This window comes from Saimiri boliviensis, chromosome 2 (assembly GCF_048565385.1).
Source record: "Saimiri boliviensis isolate mSaiBol1 chromosome 2, mSaiBol1.pri, whole genome shotgun sequence".
NCBI classification, from domain to species: domain Eukaryota; kingdom Metazoa; phylum Chordata; class Mammalia; order Primates; family Cebidae; genus Saimiri; species Saimiri boliviensis.
The window spans coordinates 97,112,478-97,131,544 of NC_133450.1; the positions used below are offsets into that span (position 1 = coordinate 97,112,478).

The 19,067-nt window shown below is 43.5% G+C and overlaps 1 protein-coding gene across 1 annotated transcript in view; it reads left to right on the plus strand.

The window, feature by feature from the left end:
* The first annotated feature begins 1,452 nt into the window (after positions 1-1,452).
* NID2 (nidogen 2) overlaps positions 1,453-19,067 on the plus strand; it is a 67,909-nt gene continuing 50,294 nt past the window's right edge. Inside the window, exons 1-4 of the mRNA XM_010341079.3 lie at positions 1,453-1,790; positions 2,419-2,727; positions 8,967-9,199; positions 15,449-16,191. Coding sequence (XP_010339381.3) covers positions 1,560-1,790; positions 2,419-2,727; positions 8,967-9,199; positions 15,449-16,191 — 1,516 coding nt within the window. The 5' untranslated portion in view covers positions 1,453-1,559. The remainder of the gene's footprint in view (positions 1,791-2,418; positions 2,728-8,966; positions 9,200-15,448; positions 16,192-19,067) is intronic.

The window sequence follows — 19,067 nt, forward strand, 5'->3', positions numbered from 1 at the left end:
CAGAGGTCCAGTGAAGGCTTCCAGATCAGGGAGTAACTTCAGGTGATGTTGGGCAAGTCAAGTCGTCTAAAGTCTTTGAACCTTCATTTCGTCCTCAGTAAAATAAAAATACCTGAACCCAGAAAGAATGAGAAAATATACGTGCGAGCATAAATACATTTTTATAACATCAAACATACAACTCTCCACTCTGAGGATGCAAACTGCCTTGGGCCAGTTTTCCATTTGGTGTCTGCTCTGTGAGTCTCAGTCTGATGCCTTCACGGTTTTTATTGTCGGGTCCAGTGGGCCCATAGGAGGAAACACCTACAAAGGGCAGTGTCTTTGGAGAGTCCATTAAGGCATTTCCAAGGATTTGCTTTTTTTGGTTTCTTTCTTTCTTTTCAAATATCTTTGCTTTTAAGGACCCCATAGGGGGCCTGGGAGAGAAAACAGACTATCTGGGAAATCTCAAGCTCTTGATAATAAAAATGGCAATAAAATCTCCTCCGGCTCTTGAGGCTTCGCAGAGGGGATGTTTATGGTGGATGGGGTTCCCCTTCTCCCGCGCAGCTGGTTTCGAGGTTGTGCGGTTTCCAGTCCGGCGGAGCAGCTCAGGTTACCGCCTCCGTGGCCGCACGGGGCAGGCAGCTCTGATGGCCGCAGCAATGGGTGAAAAATCAGTGTCTTCCCATCCCGGAGCCTCGTCCATTTCTGCTTGGTACCCAAACGAGCTGCCTTGTCCTACTCCCTAAACGGAGCGGATCACGCAGTCGCATTTCATGGTCTTCCCTGCTGCGGTTTTCCCCGGGGCAGGTATTTCCAGAAGATGGCCAAGTCTTCCCCAGCGGCCAGTCTTCCGGAGGGGAACAGAACTTAGGAGCCAGCCCCTCTGGTTTCCTACAAAGGCTCGCTTCTTCTCAGGGGGTCTCTGGGTGGAGAGAAGCAGCAGAGGCGACTGCGATATTGTCCCTTTGCTTCTTGGATGGACGGACGGGCCTCCAGGGCCAGGGGCGCCCGGGACCCCAGGGAAGGGCGCAAAGCTCATACCGCAACCCAGCCACCAGCCCGCGCCCTGCCAGACTGTCGGGCCACAGCGCGCCGGCCAGCAGCCGCACTCGCCGCCGCGGGGTCACCTTGGCGCTGAGCTCATCTCCGGCACCGCCGCAGCCCCAGACCTCGCGGGCCATTTGGTCCCGGGGGTGGGGCTCGTCCGGGCCGCGGGGCAGCCGGATGAGAGGATGACCTGGGAGCTCCCTGGGGGCGGAGTGGAAGCAGCAGCTCTGTGCAACCCTGGCCAGGGGCTTTATCCCCGCCAGCCCCGCCGCTCCCGCGGCCGCTGCCTTAGAAAACTTAACGAGATCCAGATGTGGTGGCCACTGGCCGAACTTTCTCAGAGCCAGTGATTGGCTCCAGCCGAGGAACTCAGCCAATTAGCACGCTGGGCGGGCCTGGATACCCGCCCCGCCCTGCCCAGGAACCCATGGGGATCCAGGTTCGAGGCTGGCACGGCGCGGAGAGTGGGCTGGAGGCCGGGGCGGGACGCGTGGTGCAGCGGAGCAGCACACGGCCGAGCGAACATGCAGGGGGACCGGGTGGCCCGGCGGCCGGCGCTTTCGTCGTTGCCAGTGCTTCTGCTGCTGCTGTTGCTTCTGCTGTCGCGGGCCCTGGCGCTGCACCCAGACGAGCTCTTCCCACATGGAGAGTCGTGGGGGGACCAGCTCCTGCAGGAAGGCGACGACGAAAGCTCAGCCGTGGTGAAGCTGGCGAATCCCCTGCACTTCTACGAAGCCCGATTCAGCAACCTCTACGTAAGTTCAGCCCCCTCCTGGTGCGCGACTCGGCACTTTTCCCACACCTTCTTCCCAGGGGTCAGTCTCCGGGAATCCCCCGCCCGCAGAGGGAAGGAAACAGCTCCCTCGCCCGGAGCCCCCCCTCGAGCCCTTGCGGTGGGACCTGGTCAGAGAGCGATGCCGCTGCCTGCCCCGATGCTTTGGGGGAGTAAGAATGACCTGGAGGGGACAGCGGGACTTGTTGGCAGCCACATACGCTCCCTAGGCAGAAAAGGTGGAGTTGCTAGGGCGGCCAGCTGGGCTTGCAGATCAGCGCTCGAGAAGGCTGTGCCCGTCTGCAGAGCTGGCGTGTTCCCTCCTCAGACCTGGAGGCTTCCTCTCCGGGTAGAGAGGGCTCCCGGGTTGTGAGGGGAGTGAGAAGATAGGTGAACGAGTTTTAGGGCCCCTGGACCTACTGCATCGCAGTGGGGGTAAGAGGAGCTGGGACAGTTGCAAAAGTTGCTCTTGTTTCCCTGAATCCAGACTCGCCAGCCAGTGTGGAGGGAGAGGCTTTTTGCCTAGGGCAGTTCCCTTCCCTTCCTGCGCGTCGGGGTAGTAGTCCTTGGGCTTGAGCAACCATCACCTTTTTGTCCCTCTCCTCTCTCAGGTGGGCACCAACGGCATCATCTCCACCCGGGACTTCCCCAGGGAAACGGAGTATGTGGACTATGATTTCCCCACTGACTTCCCGGCCATCGCCCCTTTTCTGGCCGACATCGACACGAGCCACGGCAGGGGCCGAATCCTGTACCGAGAGGACACCTCCCCGGCAGTGCTGGGCCTGGCCGCCCACTATGTGCACACTGGCTTCCCGCGCTCTGCCGTGCGCTTTACCCCCACCCATGCCTTCCTGGCCACTTGGGAGCAAGTGGGCGCTTACGAGGAGGTCAAGCGCGGGGCGCTGCCCTCGGGAGAGGTAAGTGACAAGGGATATTTGACTGCTGAGCGAATTGAAGAATGGGCTCGAATTCTGGGGCAGCAACCCGGACACTGGCTCGGAGTTGTTTCTGAGCCTACTCGCGCTAAACCTGATGTTGGAGGCAGCAGAGCTGGAGTGGCTTGTAAGTGAGGGAAGACGTCGTTTCTAGGCATCTTCTGAGGCCTTGGCAGGTGGTCACTCCATTGAGGGAAAAAAAAAAATGCTTAGCGGATATGAGAGCGGGAGTGCAGATGTGGAGCCCCTTTGAACATAAGGCAATTTGCTGTTTGGTTGCTTATTTTTAGAACCATCTCTAAGTACACAAGTATTTCTAATTATATGTTCATTGAAGGAAAAAAAATCAGAAAATACAGAGAATTTAAAAAAGAAAACAACTGCTCGTTTTCCTACCACTGATAAACATTTTTCTGTGTACCATTTTCAGAGTTTTTTTCTTCTGCATACCTTTATTCCTATTCACAATGATGAGTGTAATGTAAGTTGCACATACTGTTTTATAACTTGCTTTTTTAATGGAATAGTTATTGTGAATATGTTTCAATGTCAAAAAAATGTATTTCTACAACATCATTTATAATGATGCATAATACTGCATCCTGCTATTATCCTGCATAATACAGTGGGTTTACCACAGTATACTCAACCAGTATTCCCAGAGGTCCTTAAGGCTTTTTTCTGTTTTTTCATTATTATAAAAGATAGCACGAATCACAAAAAGCTAAATCTTTGCACATGTTCTTAGTTGACATTCCCGAAAGTGCAATTGGTAGGTCAGAGAAGACGCACTTTTGGTTAAGTTCTTTATAACTTTTGCCTAATTGCCTTCCAGGTACTAGTTTACATGTTCTTTAGTTTATAGGAGTCTGCCCTCAATGTGCTTTACGCTCTCTACCTGTGGGAAGTAAAAAAATCCCAGGCTCCTGGGCTTTAGTCTTGTCATCAACATTTGAAGTCCTCCAAATGGATATGAGTGGGGCCAGGGTGGCTTGGTAAATGGCCAGCTGCCTCATTCCTGGAGAAAGTTATGGCTTCCTTCTATGAAATTAGACTTGAATCCAAAATGCCATACTCCAAGGGCTGAAACTGTATGATTCATCTCAGTTTTTAAACTCATGAAAATGCTTCTTTACTATAGAAGGATGGCACATGCCTCCTGTATGAGGTGTGGTTTCTTGCCCACATCACTGATCTCTATCTTGTAAGGATGCTGTGATATAAATCCTTTGCATGAGGACTCTATTTTTTTAATTTTGGAGGGTACAGAGTAGGTGCATATATTTATGGGGTACATGAGATGTTTTGGTACAGGCATGTAATACCTAATAATCACATCATGGAGAATGGGGTATCCATCCCCCTAGGCATTTATCCTTTGTATTACAAACAATCTAATTACACTCTTATTTATTTTAAAATGTACAATTAAGTTATTATTGACTATAACAACCTGTTATCACAGGTTATAGTCACCCTGTTATGCTATCAAAAGGTAGGTCTTATTCAGCTTTTTTTTTGGTAGCTGTTAACTGTCCCCACCTTCCCCTGACCCCCACTACCCTTCCCAGCCTCTGGTAACTATCCTCTTATCTTCATTTTGCATAAAGACTCTTTAAATGCAAGGTTTTCAGAATTAAAACTTTTGTCTGGTCCTTTTTTGGGGGTGGGGAAGGTTTAGCGCAGATTTGTAAATTCAATCTCTCTTTTGCTTTTCTAATTAAAATTCACCTTCAGACATTGCCATGTGCTAGTTGGCTTCAGAATGTTTCTGAATGTTCAGGAGGATTCTGTTTGGATAGGAGAACGTTCTTTCAATTACTTCCACGTTGAAGTTTCTTCTGATATTTTAAAGAGCTCTGGGACTTGAGTTCTTGTTTCAATAGTTCTTTGGAGATAGATTTTGGCAAACAGTAATCGAATTTGGTTGAAGGACTGAGTTTTACATGACATTCTTAAATTTTGGCTTACTAATCTTATATCACAAAGTTATTGGGAACTGGAAGATTCAAAGCAATGGCATCTTTGCCATTAAAAACAATTGCAGTTGGTGCCCTTTTTCTCCATGGATATTCATGTTTGGTGTGACCAGATGTTGCACCTGATAGTGCAGGAATGTCAAGGTGTAATTGTATCTGAAAAAAATGTGAACAAATAGTGTTTGTCAATTCAGTTAATCTGGGATTTCTTGAACTGTCACAGGTTCACAGAGCAAAAAGGTTATGATGTAGACCTTTGAAATACTTAGTAATGGGATGTGTAGAGAACTAGTGTTTACTTTAGCTGTGCTTTTTTGAGGGGGAAAGAGGAGTGTTTTCTTTTTGTCATTTTAGGGATGGGGTTAGGGACAACGGAGTTACAGAGGTCTCTGTAGTGTGGGGAATGTTTTGTTTACCTGGAATTTAAGTTGAATTGAAAGGGCTAAAACGAATGGATATTGAGAATGAGGCAGCAGAAGAGACAGTTCTGAGCTAGAGCATGACATGAGAGAAGGTTGAGAGAGCTGGGGCCAGAAAAATGGTAGTAACATACGACAGATGAGTGGAAGCTTGCCTGCTAGGGTTGAGTATTTGTCCCCTCTGAAAATCATGTTGAAACTTAATCCTCAGTGTGGCAATATTGAGAGGTGGGGCCTTTGAAAGGTGACTGGGTCATGAGCGCTCTGCCCTCATGAATGGATTAGTTTATTCATTCATGGGTTACTGGATTATCATGGAGTGGGACTGGCTGCTTTATGAGAAGAGGAATTGAGACCTGAGCTAGCACATTAGCACACTCTGCTTTGTAGCCATGTGATGCCCTAAGTGCCCTGGCACTCTACAGTCACCACTGGCCAGAAGGCCCTCACCAGATGTGACCTCTCAACTTTGGACTTCTCAGCCTCCATTTTTATAAGAAATAAATTCATTTTATTTGTAAGTTACCCAATTTCAAGTATTCTGTTATAAGCAACAGAAGACAAACCAAGACATTGCCCAATGGATGCCTCAACGTGGGGACTGAGACATGTTGACTTGGTTCAAAGGTTGGTAGTCATTGATGGAGGTGGTTGGATTCCACAGAGAAAATGAGAGGTAAAAGTGGACTTCACCAGAGCTTTTTGCCTTCTGGAGATGAGGTCCAGAAGAAGGAAGGTCTACAGTTTATCCTAGAGAGTTCAGCCTGAGTCTGAGATATAACTGTGAAGATGAAGAGAATAGAGGCATATATGGAAATTGGTTAATGCTGAACCATATGTGGAAATCAGAAATGCTGACGTTTTACTGAAGAGTCTCGGGAAGGACATAGTATTAGGGATGTGACAGCACTCAGCAATTGTCTTTGAATTTTTGGCAGGATCTGTAGGATTTAGTGCAGTAAAATAAATGAGGGACGATCCCATACGTGACAGTGCTCTATAGGCAGTGGGAGATGAAGAACTGCACTAAGGAATGGAGGTTAGTGTTTGCAGCAAACCCTGGACAGACCCAATGATCCTACAAATCTAGAGGACATGTGGTCCTGAGGAAGATGACCAAAGAGAACTTTGTGACCCCTATAAGAGTCACCCTAATTCTTAATTTTCATTTTGGTAAGCCTTTATAGTCAAGCCCCTTGAAGAAAAGGATGTCACTGTTCTGATTTTTGGCCAGATAGCTGTGGTTTATTAAATGAATTGCGAAAATTAGAAACTCTTAGAGGGGTGTATGTTGTATGCATCAGCCTGGCTCTGCTGAGTGTCACTTCAACATTGATTGGGATGTCCTGTACCTGGGAGGGATAGTCCGGCTCTGGTTTCTGCAGAGGGCTCTGGCTTTTCTCTCTTTCTGATAACAGGGCCTGCAGCCACTCACCCTGATCCTCTATGTGCTGCTCCTCTCCCCGTGGAGGCCCCTCTCTCCTCTCTGGGATCCTGGGGGAGCTGGGAACCAGTGACCCTTTTGTCGGGTTTGGCAGCCCATCTGAGGGCTTCTCTTTGGAGGCAGAGCCTGTGGGGCTCTTGCAGAGGCTTGTATCTAGGAATGTGAGGACCTTTCCTGTTTGGAAGCCAGTCAAGGAGTTTTTTGAGAGGCGGAGCCCTTCAAGGCTTCATGAAGTGGGCTCTTTAGCAATTAGATGTAGAATTTTGTAGAACTGACCGAGAACTTTACAAGTGATCATTTAGTGTGTGGGTGGCTTTTAAACAGCCAGACTCCTTTGGCGTGTACTTTGGGATCATAAATTCTACTTAAAAGGAAGTTGTTTTCTTCCTCTGATAGTTGCCTATTTTGGTGGAGACAAAGAAATTAAATACTTGCCACCTGTAATAAGTGTTCATCTCAAGGGTGGCACACAGAAGACATTGAGTAAATTTTAATGGAAATGAATTTGTTGGCTGATTGGCTGAAGGAATGAATAAAATAAAGCACTAAATGCCTAGTGCGCACAGCGAAAAGCCAGACTTTCCCCGTCACAGCTGTTTACTTCTCTCCTCCCCACTTCCCCATCCCCTTCGGTTCTTCACAGTCTATACAACCTCCCTATCTTATAGAATTCCTCTAAATTTATAACCAGGATGCTCTCCTATCTCACATTGATTAAGGGAGACCAATGCCAGGAACTTTGAAAGCTTAGCTTTTTAAAATGGGGTTCTTTCTCCTTCCTCGAGTACTTTCCTTTTCCTAGTTGACTTTTGTTTATTCTGACTAATGCACAACTCTGAAGTTATTGAATCCACATTAGCTGATGATGTAGACTATCTTATGGAGAGACATGATGCCAAACAGCCTTTGTTTATATTTGGCGGTAGTTGTGGCTTCCTAGCATTGAGAAACTCTAAAAACATTCCTTGCTTTTTGTTTTCGGAAAAGTCAAGCTTTGCTGATGAATAGTCAACAACTGGAACATCAACAAATAGACTAGGCACCCTACTACTTAGTGAACTGAATGAATGAATGAAAGAAGCAAACCCAGATGTTTTAGAACTAAAAGAAAGGCTAATTGTATTTCATTTTTTCTTGAAAAGTGTGTTACATCTATGTTTCTTCATCCTATTAGCAAAACCTCAAAACTCTACTTTGAAATTAAACGTTGAAGGGAAAAATTAACATTAGAAAAGAGCTAGACGGAACTGTGGGAGGAGACCTAGGACCAGACAAAGGAAAGTGCCCATTCCTTTCTTGCTGTTTCATTCCGTGAAACGTGATAGTCTTCTCTGTGCCTGAGTTTGTCTGTGTAGCAGAATGGAGAGGTAATAATACTTACCGGTAAATAATATTTCTAAGAGTCACATTATTTGTGAAGTAAATTGTATTTTTAAAAAACCCTCCCAATTCCTTACTAAATTGTGAAAGTAGTGTGATTTAATGAGACAGATCATTTCAGAGGCCTAAACAGAACACCTTTTAAGAGAATCAAGCACTGTTAACAGATCTTTTGGAGGAGTGGTCGCTGAATGAAGGTAAAGGCAAAAATCTTGTCTCGTTGAAAAATGAGGTTAAAAGGAATGTTAGGGAGTGATCCTATAAGGACCTGAGTGTTGAATTTGTGGCTAGTTGAGACTCCTGGTCTCTCTCTGGTCTGTGTTGGCTTCTGCAGTATTTATAACATTCACTGGCTGCCTCTGTGACACCTCCCAACCCCCACCCTGAGGTCCTGGGCACACACACCCACTCTGGCCTCTACCATCTTCTCCAATGACTCTCCTACAGTTTCAGCCGTGGCTGTTTCGCTGTCCTACACAGTGAGACTCTCCTGGGAAGAGTCTGTCCTTTGCACCTTCGCATCCTCAGCATCAAGCATGATGTCTCGTACTTAAGTAGACACTTAGCTGTTTGAATTAGTGTACGAATGAATAAATGAATGGCGTTTACAAACATGTAAACAACTAACCTTGCAAAATGAGGTGAATGCTCACTAGAGACACCCATAAAAGTATTACAGAGGCTCAGAGAACAGAAATATTCTATAGGGAATCACAAACTACTTGGAAGGCTGAGGCAGCGAATCACTCGAACCTGGGAGGCGGAGGTTGCAGTGAGTGGAGACTGGGCCACTGCATTCTAGCCTGGGTGACAGAACGAGACTCCATCTCAAAAACAAAAAAACAACAAAACAAAACAAAACAAAAAAATAGCAATTTGGAGGAATCCTGAGAAGGGGGGAAATTCTTTGCACTTTATGATGTTTTGCTTGCATTCTGTTTCTTTGTTTGTTTTTTAAAGAATGTTTCTCTCTCTCTCTCTCTCTCTCTTTTTCCACAGCTGAATACTTTCCAGGCAGTTTTGGCATCTGATGGGTCTGATACCTACGCCCTCTTTCTTTATCCTGCCAACGGCCTGCAGTTCTTTGGAACCCGGCCCAAAGAGTCTTACACTGTTCAGCTTCAGCTTCCAGCTCGGGTGGGCTTCTGCCGAGGGGAGGCTGATGATCTGAAGTCAGAAGGACCATATCTCAGCTTGGCTAGCACTGAACAGTCTGTGAAAAATCTCTATCAGTAAGTAACATTGAGCTGAAGTCCTTTCCTATTTGAATATAAGGACTTTTAGGAGGTACCTGAACACAAGTGACCATAAGACCATTAAATAATATCTTGGTGGCTTCTAAGCAAGGCATCAAGTCAAAATGAAGGAACTAGATTAAACCCTGGAAGGATCAAGTTCACCAAAACATAAAAGGTCCTTTATTTTTCCTGCTCTATTGGGTATAGATACTGGAAACAGAACAGTGTGTGTGTATATTTGTAGAGCCACTGAGGCTTGCTATGAAAAACATTGCTCTTGGAACCACATAAAAATATCCAGTCATATAACTGCCCAGTTTGTGGTTTTCCAGATTAATCATTTCACAGGGGGAAACACTGTGATTTAGTCTTTTGGACGGATACTGTTAAACATTAAACCGAGTAATGTAATTGGCAGGAAAAATAACTAAGATTTATAGGTTTCCAGAAGTCTGAGGATGTCTCTCTGGCTTCATTACCTACAACGAATTGAACCCATTTTTTAGATGCATCACTGTCTGCCCATAATGGGCATTTAATAAATAGATGGATGAATGAATGAATGATCCAGAGGGCTTACTTAGCTAGGGCAATAATAAGCTCTTCTGCATTTTGCCAGTCCAGATAGTGCCAGTAAGATATTTATTAACTTCAGGGTTGTTTTTTGGGGGGGTTGGGGTCGGGGGGTGGGGTGTGCCCTTGCTTTTATTCTTTCTTGAATACAGAAGCCAGAGAGAACACATTGGCTACTTCCTGGCCTCCCTTAACTCCTTCTCAGTTTCATTCAATCAGTCCCAGATAGGTATAGGAACATCTTACACTTTTGCATGCCATCCGCTCTGCTTGGCTACTAGAAAGAGACCGTTATAGCCAGATTTGGTTACTGAGAGCTGACATTTATTGAAAACTTACTATTTGCCAAGCATTGTGTTAAACACTTTCCAGATGTTATCTTAATTAAAACTTACAGGAATTGTAGGAGGTTAGTACTACTATTTTCCTGATTTTATACAGCAGCTTAGGGAAGTTACGTAAATTGCCTATGATCTCAAAGTTAAGTGGTGAAGCCAAAATCCAAGCTTAAGTCTGGAGTGCTGAATTACTTATTTCATTTTATGCTGAGTCCTTGTTTCCTTTCCCATCCTTGTGATCCACAGTGGGCATCTTTAGGGCTCCATCTAGGCTGCTGCTTAGTCTGGACTCTGGAGCCAACTCAGTTCCTTACTCTCCCTCCTCTGGTTTTGTCCTCCTCTTCTGCTTGGGAGAGCATAGATTTATCACTCCTCAGGCATTATAGGGAGCTCACGATGACCAAGCACATAGAATACAAAGATTTCTAAGACCCTAGTCCTGCATACCAGCAGCTTGTACCTTATTAGGGTTGATAGACAAATAGATCGACAATTACAGGACCCTGGGTAAGTGCTGGCATCTACACAGGAGGCAGGAGACAGTGGGGCCAAAAGGCCTGTGGGAAAAAGCAGCTGTGTTCCCTGAACTAATACCCACAGTCATGATGTGTGACACACACACACACACACACACACACACACACACACAGCATTTCCATTTACCCGCCTTCATGCCTTCCTGCATTTTTATCTTTGATACTTCCCAGAAATCTCTGAATTGCTTGATGAAAGCAGAGTAAGATATGGGGCCGAATGACTCACATATTTTTCTTTAGTGTAATCCATGCTTAATATAAAAAATAAAGTACAAGCAATACAGAATGATGTGAAATAAAAGTAAAAGTTACCCATGATTACTACTTCAAGTGACAACTAGTGTTAACAGTCCTTCTAGGATTTAGGTATATACAAAAACTTTTAAAACAAAAATTATTCTTTTGCTATGTAAGTGGTATTTTCACATTAATCACTTCTTAGAGGAGTCTTTTAGTCAGATGTCTGTCTATGTTACCATTTTAAGGCTATAAAACATTATGCATATATGTTCTGTATTATAAAGACAGCTTATTAATGAACATTTCACATATTTCTGATTTTTCTTGTTATAAATATCATTGCAGTAAGCAGCATAACAAACATTGCTCACAATCTCTTTTCTCCCTAAAATAAATTCTTAAAAGTGGAATTGCCAAGAAAGGGTATATGCAGTTTAATGTTTTAATGTATATTAATAAATTGCCCTTTAGAAATGTTGCACCAAACCATATCCTTACCAGTAATATAGAACTGTGATCAACAGTGTCTGTTCTCTACAGGCTTTTATTCTTTTTACTATTTGCAAATATAATACATACAAAATGTTCGTTTTTCCACATTAATTTCTTTGATGACTAGGAGACAGAATACTTTTTGTGTGTTTAATATCCATTGGCAGTCATGAGCTGCATAATGACATTTTGGTCAACGATGAACTTAATATATGACAGTGGTCCCATAAGATTAGAGTGCTGTATTTTTGCTGTGCCTTTTCTTTGTTTATATATGTCTAGATAAAAAAGTACTTACCGTTGTGTTACACTCACCTTTGGTAAAGCAGTAAGATGGTGTACAGATTTGTAGCCTGGGAGCAATAGGCTATATCATATATATTATACAGTAGGTTGTACCACCTAGGTTTGTGTTAAGTATACTCTAGGATGTTTGTAAAACAGCAAATTTGCCTGATGATACATTTCTCTGAATGCATCCCCATTGGTAAGTGACACATAACTATGTATGTCTTTTGTGTGTTTGTGACTTGTCTTACCACATCCTTTTAAAATTTTATTTTAAGCTTTCTCCTGGAGGAAGGATCCATATCCTTTACTATTGGGGTGGTTAGGAAGAGCTCTTATAAATACGGAAAAACATGGTAAAGATATTAATCTTTTCATATGCTGTGAATACTTTATCCAGTTGTGGTCTGTCTTTAAATTTACTTATGATTTAGAAGTTGTACATTTCAGATTGTCAAAATTACTGGTCTTTTCCTTTCTGATTTTGGATCTTGGTGTTATTCTTAGGAAGATCTTCTGCACATCAAAATTATAGAAATGTCCTTCTATATAACCTTCTGTTTTACTTTTCATTATTTAAATTTTCAAACATTTACAGAAAGGTGGAGAGAACTAAACGAACACCCAAATGCCCATCACCTAGATTTATACATTGTAAACATTTTGCCATATTCATTTGTTTGTTTGTTTAAATGTTTTAAAGTAAGCCACAGACATCATGCCAGTTCATTCCTAAATGCTTTAGTATGCATCTCTAAAGAGTCAAGTTAGGCCGGGCAAGGTGGTTCTAATTCCAACGCTTCATGAAGCCAAGGTGCAAGGATTGCTTGAGCTCAGGTATTCAAGGCCAGCCTGGACAAAATAGTGAGACCTAGTCTCTACTAAAAATTTAAAAAATTACTGGGTGTGGTGGTGTGCACCTGTAGATACAGCTACTTGGGAGGCTGAAGTGGGAGGATCGCTTTAGCCCAGGAGGTTGAGGCTATAGTAAGCCATTATCATACCACTGTGCTTCAGCCTGGGTAACAGAGGGAGACCTTACCTCTAAATAAATAAGTAAGAGTAAAGTTATTTTCCTAGTCAGTTGTTCTTTTTCAAATTTGTCTCACAATTGTGAGCTCAAAGCTCATAAATTATATGGCTCATAATGTTCGTTATACTCTTTCTCTGCAAATATCAGTACACACGTGCATATTTTGAAATCACACTTTTCTGTCTTCTGGAAGACAAGACAGAAGTTACTAAGTATTTCTGACATATAGGACTGGTGCTAGGCATTTTGTTTTATTTTTTTAGATGGAGTCTCAATCCGTCACCCAGGCTGTAGTGCCATGGCATGACCTTGGATCACTGCAGCCTCTGCCTCCTGCGTTCAAGCTTTTCTGCTGCCTCAGCCTCCCTAGTAGCTGAGATTATAGGCACACATGATCACACCTGGCTAATTTTTTTGCATTTCTGGTAGATACTATGTTTCACCATGTTGGCCAGGCTGGTCTTGAACTCCTAACCTCAGTTGATCTGCCTGCTTTGACCTCCAAAAGTGCTGGGATTACAGGTATGAACCACTATGCCTGGCCAGTGCTGGGCATTTTAATGCGGTTTTCTCATTTAATTCCCCTAACAGCCCAGGGAAGAAGGCATTGTTATCCCATTTTGTAACCCAATTTTCCTTTCTAGAAATAAATTAAGTTCTTTGTATTACTAAGCTTCCCAAGTGACCTTGGATTTTAAAATAAACTCAGATTGGTTACTTTTCTGTTATGCATAATGACAAAAGCTGGGCTAATGATTTATGTATAATTAGAACGTTATTTTATTTATCTTTTATTGGTCATAATGTGTATTTTTCCACTCTTTGAAGATTTTATAGTTTCTGTTTCCAACTTCAAGAGGAAATTTCATAGTTGCAACACCTGTAATGTGATAAATAAACTCAATATCCTCAGACTGTCAGGATTTTCTCTTACTGTCTTTAGTCTTCCTTATTTGCTCGCCAATAAACACCAACATTAATTGTTATGAACTTACCAAATATGCATAGCATATTGTACACAAGATCAGTTTTTCTTTCTATGCTTCTCCTTCCCTAAATTTACCACTATGGTAACCATAGCATATACCCTCACACATACACACACATGAATACACACATAAGAGAAAGACCTTCTCAAACTGTGCTGAAAAATGTTGTTACTATAGAAATCCACATGAACATGATGAGTACCAACCCAAATGAAGAAAGAGCTTTTGTTCTTATACAATTCAGTGACTTTTTCATTATCTTATTAGTCAGTCATTAACTCTTATTCCTCATTGACTGACTTTTGAGGAAATTCCATAGCATGGTAGAATTTGCAAATAGCGTTTTGTACAAATATCGGAAGAGTACACAAACTGGCCTATTCAGTTGTAGCCAGACCCTTGTTCACTCAAGTTTTTCCATATTTTAGAAATCCTATATGTAGTTGTTCTCTTTAGGTTACATCATTGACTCTAAAATAATGGATTATTGGGATTTTTGGAAACTGAATGGAGTTCATGTTTTTCTTGTGGAGAAAATAAGTGAGCTGTTTCCAGAAGTCTTTAAAAAACCTCTAAGCTACTTTCTTGTTTGCCCCTTAACTTCAGTTTTCACTGAAAAAAAAAAAAGATATGAGGCTTTGGCATTTGTACCTCTTGGAATTTTTTGACATTGCTTCACCATTCTTTGTGGATTAGTGAATTGATCAGTTCAAGTGAATAAACAGTGAAATGTCTTTAACATTCTGTAGAGTAATGATAATTCAGATGCTTATTGACTGCAGCGTGTGGTATGGTTTTCTGTCATAATATAACGTAGATGTATAGGGCATGGGCTTTGACGTTAACTGAATTTGGGTCCAATTGTTTCTTATGTGACCTTCAGAAGATCAGTTCACCTTTTAAAACTTATTATATCCTCTATAAAACTGAATATGATCTCCTCTAACTTGCAGATTGTGTGGAAGAACGTGAAACACTTGGGACAGGGAAGTGGCATCACCGACTCTTGAAAGCATGTAGTAGTCATCAGGTGTCAGTGTTTGGTTAAGAGGTTTAAGCACACATTTTTAAAATGTATTATAAGTTTTGGGACAAGTAGAGGAAGGATAAAACATTCCTACATTCCCTGTTTGTTTTCAAATACCCAGATTTTAGTTAAACCATTTTGATTGTAGAGCAGACTGATGATTTGATGGTCTGGCATTCTGTGGCATACAGCTTTGAAACATAATGCTAAATAAAAGGTGGTTCATATCAAAAGTCCCGTATGATCCTTTCAATTACCATATAAGTCTGCTTTTATCTGGTTTTATATACCAGTGAAAACTGAACCTGATCTTAATAACCTTTCAGGTTTTTTGTTTTTTTGAAACAGGGTCTCACTCTGCCACACAGGCTGGAGTGCAGTGGTGCACACAAAGCCCACCGTAACCTGGAATTTCTGGGTTCAAGTGGTCCTCCCACCTCAGCCTCCTGAGTAGCTGGAAGCACAGGCGTGTATCACCATGCCTGGCTAATTTTTTTAAAAAAGTTTTTTGTAGAGGCAGGGTGTCACTGTGTTGCCTACACTGGTCTTGAACTCCTGGGCTTAAGTTGTCCTCCTACTTCAGCCTTGCAAAGTGCTGGGATTGTAAGTGTGAGCCACCATACCCAGCTGTCTTTCAGTTTTAAAATAAGTTGCTCACCTTCTAGGAAGGTGGGTGAATGGACACATTTGTTACATTTGTTACAATGACTGTTTCCTTTTTATTTAGACTAAGCAACCTGGGGGTCCCTGGAGTGTGGGCTTTCCATATCGGCAGCACCTTGCCATTGGACAATGTCAGGCCAGCCACAGTTGGAGGAGACCTTTCTGCTGCCCACTCTTCTGTTCCTTTGGGACGTTCCTTCAGCCATGCTACAGCCCTGGAAAGTGACTATAATGAGGACAATTTGGATTACTACGATGTGAATGAGGAGGAAGCTGACTACCTTCCGGGTGAACCAGAGGAGTCATTGAATGGCCGCAGCAGCACTGTTTCCTTCCCCTCCAAAGTGGATACAAGGCCTTTAGAGGGTGGGATGTCCTCTCCAGATTCTGATCTATCTTTCCGCTTGCATCCAACACCTACTTATTGGCCATTCTATCCTGAAACAGAATCTGCCACCTTGGACCCTCACACCAAAGAAGGAACATCTCTGAGAGAGGTAGAGACCCCAGATTTAAAAGGCCAAGTTGAGCCTTGGGCCGAGAGAGGGAACAGAAGCCCAGCTCCACCAAAGGTAGACAGAGATTCACTGGTTCCTTCCTGGGAAACCCCACCACTCTCCCCTGAAAACAGAAGCATCCAGCCCTACCCAGATGGAGGGCCAGTGCCTTCAGAAATGGATGTTCCCCCAGCCCATCCTGAAGAAGAAATTGTTCTTCGAAATTACCCTGCTTCAGGTCACTCTACGCCCCTAAGTCGAGAGACGTATGAGGTGGGAGTGGAAGACAACATAGGTTCCAACACCGAGGGTGAGTGCATTAGAAAACTGGGTGCTGAGATTTCATCTTAACCGTGCTGGTTTTGCAGAGAGTTGTGATTTCTCTTTTAAGTGGGTAGGTGAAAAGTTTAGTAAAAAGATCTAATTTTTAATCCCTGTGCTTCAAGAGATAGAGTGAATTTCCTTTGCCAAATAAATCTTGGCAGCAGATTCTGTTTGGAATCTCTTGGTCATTAATAATTTTTTTTTTTTTTTTTTAAATATGGGCCTCATGAAGCGAGTGGGGGAAAACTGGGTTTGTTATGCCAGCTACGCTCTCAAGTGTAATGAACTATTTCAGTTTGAAAGTTCAGCAAAGGTAAAACATTTTGTGGCTTCGTGCGCATTCCAGTGATGGACGGGTCTGTGCTTTTTAAAGTGGTGAGTTGTGCTGGCTTAGATGAACATGCCAGATTCAGACTCTGTTACGGGACAACCCTAGCGTTGCCCTCGGTTAGGGAGATACGCTTGTGATGTGTGGGAGAGGAGCACCCACGGGGAAGGAAAATGACTGAACACCTGTGTCTGCTGTCATTTCTGGTTCATGGCTATGCAGCTGTGGCATGCACTTCCCTGGAGCCTTGTCCCCAGTTCGTGACTCACGGATCGGACTGAGAGGCGAGGAGGGAGACGCCGAGAGCAGGTGTCGGTTAATTATCGTGGACACGGGGCCTATGTCAGTCCTCGTTGAGACCTGTCATGCCAGCTGTTTCTTTCCTATCAGGCATGGAAAGATGTGAATGGGAAACTGACCCCAGATTTACTCCGTTTGTTCCAGGGACTGCTCCTCTGACCTCTGATAGGAAGAAAGAGGTCAGAGGTGACTGCTTTGTTCTCAGTCTCCATGTTTTTCCACCTTTTCTGTTTCCTGTCACTGTTGTGGCAAAAACAAGGCTGACCTAGCAGAAAGCACCTTCCGGGCTCTGCTCCGGTATTATCTGCAGGATAGTGCACGGAGAAGTACTTATTTCAGGAGGGAAGACAGTATTTTCTGACTAATGTGGCATTGTGTAAGGATTCAGGGGAGTCCATTGGTGTCCGCTTAGAGTTTGAATCCTGGCCTTCCAAGGTTGCCGGGTGACCTGAAGTAACTTATGTAACCCGTAAGCCTCTGATTTTTTGTGAATTTCTTGGGAGGATTCAATGAGACAGGATATTTGTGAAGTTCGTGGCTTCATGTCTGTAACTCACTGGTTCTTAACAAATAGTGGCTGCTGTTACTAATTTTAGAAGATTTAAAACAGTGGGAATGGGGCAGATGATGGGTAGAGAAAGAAGAATGTGCTTATTAAAGAGTTTTGTGTTAATTTGTGCCAAAGTTGAAGATGTAAATTTTATTGGAAGTCTTTAGAGCCTTCAGATCCTTCTGAGAATCTCCAGAATTGACAGTATGAGTTTCCTCTAAATAAATTTTAAAGCCATGTATCAAAAATTTTCTCAAAGGGATTTGAGGGAAAGATGCATTCCTGACTGGCGTTCTCATTTGGGGGTTGTGATTTCCTTCCCTGGGAAGAGCTTGGAAATATTAAAAAGCAGATCTATGGAGTCATGTGTTAAAGAGTTAAGAAGGGGCTGCACACCCTGCTTCAGGCTGTGAGAGGTCGAGGTGACTGGAGTCACAGTGCCGGAGGCTTCAGGAACTGGCCATAGAGAAGAACAGAGGCACAGCTATAAATCTTGTGGGGCATGAACTATGATATTTATCAGCTGCCGGATGCAGTCTACTATAGACATCTTGGAAATGGCAAAAATGCCTGTGAAAAGCTGGTTAATACATATTTAGGGAGAAAAAAGTCTAACTAGAAGTTTTTGTAGCTTAGACTAAAAAAATCCAGTTTTTTTAAAAAAGAGATTTAGGGGGATGTATGAAGTATAGAAGCATGCCATGGTTAAATACTTTTGAGAGGATGCAGTGACCATTTCTTTCGCATAACACATTGGAGCCTCAAAGATCTATCTTTTAAGTGTGGACAGTGTGGACTTACTCTGGGAAGCCATGAGGGAGTGACAGAGACATGGAACATTGCCCAGTATTAAGGACCCAGCCATATGGTATCCAACTGGCTTCTTTTACTGGTGGAATAGAAAGTGCGTGGTTTTGGTGCAAGGTGGACTTGACCTTGACTCCCAGCTCTGCTATGTGGTTTGGGGCAAGACATAGAGTCTGTTTGACCCTTGGCTTTCCTCAGCTCTAAAACAGAGTTAATGAAGACCTCATCATGTACTTGCGAAAACTGAAATTGGGCTTCGGAAGCACCTGCCCAAAGCATCTGCCCAGTTTCCCTTTGAAGCTTCATAGTAGTCGAGATTTAGGTGGCTGGGTGCGGTGGCTCATGCCTGTAATCCCAGCACTTTGGGAGGCTGAGGCAGGTGGATCATGAGGTCAGGAGTTCGAGACCAGTCTGGCCAACATATTGAAACCCCATCTCTACTACAAAGAAATACAAAAAATTAGCCAAGTGTGGTGGTGTGTGACTGTAATCTCAGCTACTTGGGAGGCTGAGGCAGGAGAATTGCTTGAATCTGGGGGGCGGAGGTTGCAGCGAGCCGAGATCATGCCATTGCACTCCAGCCTGGGCGACAGTGCGAGACTCCATCTCAAAAACAAAACAAAACAAAGATTTATTTAAAGGCCCAGAAAAATACCACTCATTTTTAAATTTATTTTTAAATAAATGAGTCCCCGGACTCATTTTATGGACCTTTCTTTTTGTTCAGAAATGTAGATTCTTTTCAGGTCATGTCTACACTAGGCAGGAAGGTCCCGGCCACACTTGAGCTCTGTCTTCCTTGGCCACGGAACAGTGAGCAGTACGATGGATGTGCAAGCATGCTTTGTCTGAGGAGTCTTGTCTCTAGGAAGCTCTG